General features: G+C 52.0%; 1 protein-coding gene across 1 annotated transcript; it reads left to right on the plus strand.

Moving 5' to 3' along the window:
• Positions 1-1,555: 1,555 nt before the first annotated feature.
• LOC118158321 (methanethiol oxidase-like) lies at positions 1,556-7,752 on the plus strand (the record flags this gene model as incomplete). The annotated part of the gene is made up of 12 exons (XM_035312966.1): positions 1,556-2,392; positions 2,979-3,032; positions 3,396-3,508; positions 3,829-4,014; positions 4,507-4,627; positions 5,110-5,292; positions 5,624-5,808; positions 6,109-6,187; positions 6,368-6,489; positions 6,589-6,681; positions 6,928-7,046; positions 7,592-7,752. Coding segments are annotated over exons 1-12 (1,420 nt in total), but the record flags the coding sequence as incomplete, so codon positions are not given.
• Positions 7,753-7,756: the final 4 nt, after the last annotated feature.

Raw genomic sequence — 7,756 nt, forward strand, 5'->3', positions numbered from 1 at the left:
GTTCTTGTTGGTGTTGCTGAGCCTGCTCTTATCCTTCCTCCTATCAGCTTTAATTAGAAAACTCTACGCCCCACAGCTTGGTTTTGTGAGGGATGCCAAAGACGTCACCGAGGAAAGCCAACTAGGATGACCAGCACACTTTGTTAATGAGCAGCAGACTAATGAAGTTTTTAATTAGCAGGTGTACAGGTGCAAGAAGGTGCAGTGAGACATGCACATGGTGACAGCAAAAGCACTCTGCCAGGGGCAGCAGCCAAGCCCCTGACGTTGCCTCTGATGGAGCAGCCGCTCCAGCCGCTGCAGCTGCACCCTGCCATCAGGCCTGAGTGTCCTTCAGTGGGCAGCATCCCCTGGTGCCCATTTGCTGGAGCACATCTTCAGCCCGTGCCAGCCTGAAAGTCAAATTCTGTGGAAAACATGAGTATGAGCCTGTGCACCCGACATTTTTCCTTGGCTGCTACCTGAACCAAAAGTGTTTGGCAAGTCCGATCACATGTAAGGTGATTCCAGTGCATTTTACTGCCGTGCATATATTTCCCCCACTCCTGAGTGTTACTCTCAGGTCATCAAGGCAGAAGGGCAGTCCTGGGCTTTGATCTTGATGGCTTGTCTTGACCCATCTTGGTGCTGGCAGAGGACGTCATTTCTCTCACGGGACTCGCTCTTGTCTTGAGTAGGCCTCCACTTCTCTGGCAGCTAATGAAACGAGGTTTTGTGCCATTGCTTTGCATGCTTTCTGCTCTCCTCCGTGATGGTCTTTTACCACCTTCTTCTTGTCTTACAGAGAAACTTGACATAGCTGGGCAGCAACATTGGCAGCACTAACTGTCCATTGATGGCCTGTGTGGAAGGGTCCAGCTGTGGCAGGTAATAACCCCTCTTCAGCCTGCCTTTGCCCTTTGCAGCATTTGTGCTGAACAGAGCCCAAGTTCTTCTGAGAATCTTTTGGCAGTTGTCTCAGCTTGATGCTCCTCTCTTACAGAAAAGACCAAGTGTTTGGCTGCTCCCATGTCCCCTGTCACCTGTTTAGAGAGCTGTTCTGAAGCCAGAGCCATCAATTAGAGCCTGGGCGAGATGTCCTCTCTTCTGATAGGGATCTCCCAAGGGCTTCTTTAGTGGCTCTGTCAGATGTTTCTGCATTCCTACATGGAGCAATTACTTACCCGAGGTAATTTGCCCGCTGATTGAGGAGTTCTTCCGCGAGATACGATACTTGTTCACGTTCCACGGCGCTTGGTGGATTGTAGGGGTTTATTCCACCCAGCCATGGCCCTGTCCCAAGCACCCATGGAGCTGTGCAGTGGGGTGACGGGCAAGGTGAGAAGATTCCCCTGGTGGCAGCCCTGGAGCAGACTGGCCATGTCCTGGCCCTCAGAGCCACAGCTTGTCCAAGCAAGTGGACATGGAGGTACCTCCATCATCAGTTTTCCATGGCATCGTTCTGCTTCAGGGAGGTGCGGAGAGGATGTGGCCACTGCTGCAGTGCCGTGTTGTGATGCTGAACTGCCCCGAATCCTCAAGGTCCCTATATTTCAACTCTCCCATATGCCTGAGAGGCAGCTGGCGTATCTTGATCCGCAGAAGTGCTGGATCAAAACTGGCACAGAGTGTATGTCCCGAGGCATCCGTTCCTGGCCTTAGTTGTTTCCTGAGTGCTTGGGAGCTGGCGGCAACTCCTCAGGTCTCCTGTGAGCTCAGTACTGTTGGAGCCCCTGCCTCTTGGAATCCCTGTATCCCAGGTCTTCAGAGCTCAGGCAGTCTTTACGGGTGGAGGAACCTGTGGGCCTGGCTTTCTGAGTTGGTGGCAGGGAGCCCATGTCTTCCTCTCAGCCCTCAAACAGAGACGTGCCTTGTGTCAGGGTCCAGATTTTGGAGGTGTCTTTGGTGGCCTCCATGAGTTCAAGCCTCGTAATTTCCAGGAGGCTGCTGGTGGGGCCAATTATCTAGCTGGGCTTCTCATCCCTCGTGTGGAATTTGCAACCACTGCACATTTCTATTGCAAGAAGCTGGGCATGGGGGATGGCTTTAATTAGCTTGTGTCTTGGCTGGGCCATGGAGGCCTCGAGAGCCTGAAGAAGTCCCATTGGAGATGAGCAGGGCCCCAGGATCAGATAGGGGTGGCTTGTGCTTCAGGAAAGGACCTGCATGGACTAGCAGATTTTTCCTCTAGATTGGTGGTTAGCAAGGCGGAAACAAGCCACAGCGCTGGTCTGGCACCTCCCAAACGCTTGGGAACATTCGCTCCTCCCTTGGCAGCTTGCTTTCTGCCCCCCACCCCTTAGCCGTGTATATAAGGTCCCTCCAAGCAGCCCTGGCACTACACGACCCACTCCAGCAAGACAGACAGCACCTCTGCTCTTGGGGAGAGTGAACCAGAAGGCCTTCAGCATGGGTAAGAAACGCTCTGCAGCCTCCCTGCAGCCCACGGCAGCTCCATGCCTTCTTGCTCCATCCTGGCCTTGGCTCCAGCCTCTGCCTGGGGGCTGCAGACATCCCCCCTTGAAGCCGAGTCCCACTTGCGGACTGGTGGCTTTGTTCCTCTGCAGCGCTGCAGGAAGGAGGAAGATGGGTCTGAAGTTTGGGGCTTTGCCTGACAAGGCACAAAGGTTTCTTTCATCTTGCTCCTGGTCTGCTTCCAGGGGCTTAGCTTTGCTCATTCCAAGCCCCCTGCCATGGGCAGGGACACCTCCCACCAGACCAGGTTGCTCAAGGCTTCATCCAACCAGGCCTTGAGCACTTCCAGGGATGGGGCACCCACAGCTCCTCTGGGCAACCTGTGCCAGTGCCTCACAGCCCTCATAGTGAAGAATCTCAGCCTTATATCTATTCTAAATCTACACAAGTAGATGCTGGTCACAGAGGCCCCTGCTGATGACAAGGGTGGGAGAAGGTCCATGGGGTGGGATGGAGCCTTTGGAACTGGCCCCTTTAAGGACGTGGAGGTTTCTCCTTTCATTCTTCTCTTCTTCTCAACTCAGACAGATGCAGACTTCAGTGCTACGACTACCCCGTCTGCCCGGATGTTGTGAAAGGCAAGTCCTCTCAGGAATGTTTGGAAGGGGGGCATTTGTGAAAGGGCTCCGTGTTAGCTTCCGTTTGGATGATGATAAAGCCTGAGTCTTTCAGAGACCACCGGTAATTAATTGCATGTGCTGAGTCCCTTCCCTCAGCGGGAGAAAACTGGAGCTATGCGGTGATCTGCTTTTGTGTTCTCAGCTCTGGGCCAGTAGTGAACCAGGGCTGGGCAGTTGTCATTGACCAGGGAGGAAGGTTGTAGCTGCAGAAAATTGAGCCTAGTCTATTTTGGAGTCTGCTGAAGTTTTTTTTTTTTTTTTCTTTCTTTCTTTTATGGACAGTTTATGTCTCATTTTAACACAAGTTTTCTGTATTTGAAGCTCCTAGAGAAGAGGTTGCATATGTGACTTGTACTTACCGAGAAACAGGCATCGACCAACCTGACTTCTTGGCCACCATCGATCTCAACCCCAGATCTCCGTATTACTGCCAGGTAACTGTGCCTAAACTGTTTCTACTGAGCTGATGTCTTTGTGCTTCCAGATTCATGATGTTTACTCTTTTCTGCTGTGGAAATTCAGATTGCTTTCCTGCCACTCTGTCATGCTCGTTGTTTGTTTATGCCTTGCACCTTCTTGTCTTTCTGCATCTTCATGTCTGTCTCTGGGTTGATTCTTTTCTCCTGCTTGCTATTTGTCTCTAGAGGCAGTCCCAGCTCTAATCACAAGGAGGATACAAAGACAGAAGTATCTGCCTGTATTAATGTCCCCTTGCCTCCCTGACTGAACCCTAGCTTTGCCTTTGACTGCCTAGGTGATCCACCGCCTGCCCATGCCCAACCTCAAAGACGAGCTGCATTCCTCAGGGTGGAGCGCTGGCAGAGTCTGCTTTGACAATATTACAACGAAAAGGAACAAGCTGATTCTTCCCTGTTTGATTTCTTCCCGTATTTACGTGGTGGATGTGGGTTCACAGTGCCGGGCTCCCAAGCTGTGTAAGGTATGCCTGAGGTGATTCAAAGACAAGTTTCTGGGAAGGAGGTGGGAACTGGTGCTTCTGGAATAATGCACAGGGAAGAAGGTTTTCTTCCTCTTCTTTTCTTCCCCCTGATTTTAGAGACCTGGGTCATGGTTCCCCCTCAGCTTTCTCCTCCTCAGACTGAGGGGAGGCTCCAATCCTCATTTTCTTGCCTTCTCTGTGCCTGTTACATTCAGGGAGTGTCTAGTAACTGGAAGCCATGTAGCACCCCATGCCTAGCCCCCATCCCAAAGAGTAAGGTGGGCAAATAAGCTCTTACAAGTTGCTGCATTCATGTTGTCCTCGTAAAGGAGAGCTCAGTGGCTTCCTCTCTTCTTTCCAAGGACGAGCAAGGTCTAGCAGGTGTGATTTCTTGGAAATAAAACTCCTGCGAGCATCGGAAACCTCAGATGGCAAAAGGCTCTGCCATGTGGTGTGAAATGAGGCTTATGTCCGTGTGTCCTCTTTTTCCAGATGATTGAGCCGGTGGATGTCTTCTGGAAGTGCAACAAGGGCCACCTTAGTATAGTTCATAGCCTGCCTAATGGTGATATACTGATTGCCAACATGGGAGATCCAGCTGGCAATGGAAAAGGTATTTTTTCCTTTAATCATTCCAATATTGTGAGTCTATTAGAAAAATAAGCTTACAGACCACAAACTTTCAGAGTGTCAAACAGCAGATGTAGGATAATTTTTGAGAATTCCTAGTATTTCTTGGCTGCTACAAACACAATAACAAGCCACAAGGCAGAGGTGTGCAGAAGGGACATGAAGAGAAGTGCTAGAGGACATGCTGATTGCCTCTGCAGATTCAAGCATTCTGTCTACCTGTTTTAGCAAGGGGGTTCATTCATCACTCCTTGAGAACAGGGAGATGGGATGAGCTCTGCCAACACAGATAATTTGGCCAAAGAATGCTCACTTAAGCAAATATTTTTTTTTAATCTAGAAAATTCTGCATGACCCAGATAGGATTGAAGATCTTGGCCTCTTAACTTAGGCTATTGCACAAACCATCTTACCTATTTAGAATTGGAGTATGTGATCTGTTGTGCATGCCCTCTTGCATCACAGGAGGATTTATTGTGCTGGATGGAGAGACATTTGAGCTGAAGGGTAACTGGGAAAATGAGTGCGAGGCCCCCCCAACTGGCTATGACTTCTGGTTCCAGCCCCGCCACAACGTTCTCATCAGCTCTGCCGGACTCGTTCCAAAACGTGCAGGGCGTGGATTTAATCCTGATGATTTGAAGAAAGGTGAGAATGGGGATGCAAGCACTGAGCCAGAACTTACCAGGGTCATGGGAGGATGTTGATGCGGTTGCTGAATGGTCCAGAACCGGGGAGAGGGGGCAGGTGGAGTTGTCCCAAAATGGCCCGTTTTACAGGCCCTGCCCCAGGACTTTCAGCATCTCTCCTCAAGACAGGCTGGTTCCTGTCTTCTCCCTCTGCTCCCAAAGTCACTGCATTTTGCTGCTAATTCTGGGTCGCCGCTGCCGTGGCTGTGCCTGCCAGGAGCATTTTTAGGTGCTATTGTTCTCCATAGCTCCCCTGCCCTCTCCTGACTCTCACCTTTCCTCTTCCTCAGGAGTCTTTGGGCGCCGCCTGAACGTGTGGAACTTATCCTGCCGCACCCTGACCCAGTGCTTTGACCTGGGGGAGGACTCTTTGCCTTTGAGCGTTAAATTCCTCCACAACCCCGATGCTGCCGAGGGATATGTCAGCTGTGCCCTGAGTGGTATCATCTACCGCTTCTACAAGGCCTGTTGCGAGGCAAGTATTCTGCCAGCAGCCACCAGAAACCCAGGCAGGAAGTAGTCACTGCACCAAGCCTGTCTGAATTTAAGAAGCAATTGGACTGTGCGCTAAGTCACATGGTCTAAAATTTTGGGTAGACCTGTGCGGTGCCAGGAGTTGGACTTGGTGATCCTTATGGGTCCCTTCCAACTCAGGATATTCTGTAATTCTGTGATTCTATGATTTGCCTGGCTGCACAAGTGGGTGAGCGCAGGGGAGGGCTCTTGCCTCAGCAGCCAGGAATGCCCACGGTGAAGTGTTTGTGTTCCTTTGCAGAGAGACACCTGGTCAGTAGAGGAGGCGATTCAGATACCAGCCAAGGACGTGGCGGGATGGATTCTCCCCAAGATGCCAGGTTAGTGAGCCCTGATGTGGTGTTTCCTCTTTCCTCTCAGAGCATTGTGTTGTGCAGCCCGGCGAAGCCCAGCGGTTGGCCCTCAGGGCTGTGCCCTGTAAACCCAATGCACGCCTTGTCAGAGGGGCTGAGTTTTCTGCTGACGCCGCCTCCTCCAGAGTTCTTTTTTCTGTGTCCTAGCCTTCACAGCTGACATGGTCATCTCCTTGGATGACAAATACCTGTATCTCAGCAACTGGCTGCACGGAGACATCCGCCAGTACGAGATCTCCAAAACCTGCAAGCCCAGGCTGGTGGGACAGGTAAGGCAGGGGCAGAGGGGCTTGCAGTGTTGGCTTCCTTAGCGGTACCTGGTGGGGGTTAGAAGACAAGCCACACGTCTCCCACTGCCTTGCTTCCAGGTATTTGTGGGAGGCAGCATCCTCAGAGGCGGGCCTGTGACTGTGTGTAGAGATGAAGAGCTGAAGTGCCAGCCGGAGCCCTTGGTGATCAAGGTGAGCTGCACAGCCTCTCTGTTCGATGGTGTCCTTTGGACTTTGGCTCTGCTCGTTCTCTCCCCAGAGTCTCTGGGGTTAGGTCTCCATGGCCGTTGGCAGCATGCCTGCAGTGCTTAATAGCCTGCCTTTGTTAGGAGGGGAGGCAGCCATTCTGCTCTGCTTCTCTGCTCTGCTGCCTCTGCTTTTGCTTGTCTGCTGAAAGAAAGAGGCCCGTGACATCACTGCTCTCTCTTGTGCTTCCAGTGCAAGAGGGTGTATGGTGGTCCTTGTAAGCTGCAGCTCAGCGTGGATGGCAAGAGGCTGTACGTCACCAACTCCTTCTACAGCACGTGGGACAAGCAGTTCTACCCGAACGTGGTCAAGTAAGAAACCTGTGGGAGGAAAGGGGCCTCTTTTGCAAGGCCTCATTGCTCAAAGTGGGGAAGGTGCCTCACCTGGGGGACTGCAGGGATGCATTTGTGGTTGCTGCAGCTTGCTCTTGTTGAATTGCACATGCAGTTGTCTCCCATGCACCTCTGAACCTGCTCCCTGTGTGGAGCTGCAGTGGCACGGCTTGGCTTGGGAGCACGTACGTTGATCAGCCTTGCAGGTGGAGTGAATCCATCTGTGGATCTCTCAGAGCCAGGCCACGGCTCTGCTCCACCAGAGATGTTTTGGTTTAGTAAAGATGACCTCCAACACAAAGGCAAGCTCCGGCCTGTCTGTCACATCATGCCTGGCTGACTTGCCTCCGCTGACAATTCAGCACGGAGCCATGGGTGCTGGTATATGCCGCTGCTGGGAGTGGGCCTCTGCTGTCTTCTCTGTGGAGAAGACAAGATGTCAGGGAGAATGCCTCCACCTCACAAAGGGCATGAAGGGCCCAGGTGTGCTTGTCTGTAATACCTGCTCTCTCGCCCCCTCACAGGGAAGGCTCTGTCATGCTGCAGATTGATGTGGACACTGAGAAAGGAGGCCTGACTGTGAACAAGAACTTCCTGGTGGATTTTGGAAAGGAGCCCAACGGGCCTTGCCTTGCCCGTGCTATCCGCTTCCCTTGCGGAGATTCCACCTCTGACATCTTGGCCTAGAC

This window comes from Oxyura jamaicensis, assembly GCF_011077185.1.
Source record: "Oxyura jamaicensis isolate SHBP4307 breed ruddy duck chromosome 25 unlocalized genomic scaffold, BPBGC_Ojam_1.0 oxy25_random_OJ75434, whole genome shotgun sequence".
Taxonomy (NCBI): Eukaryota; Metazoa; Chordata; class Aves; order Anseriformes; family Anatidae; genus Oxyura; species Oxyura jamaicensis.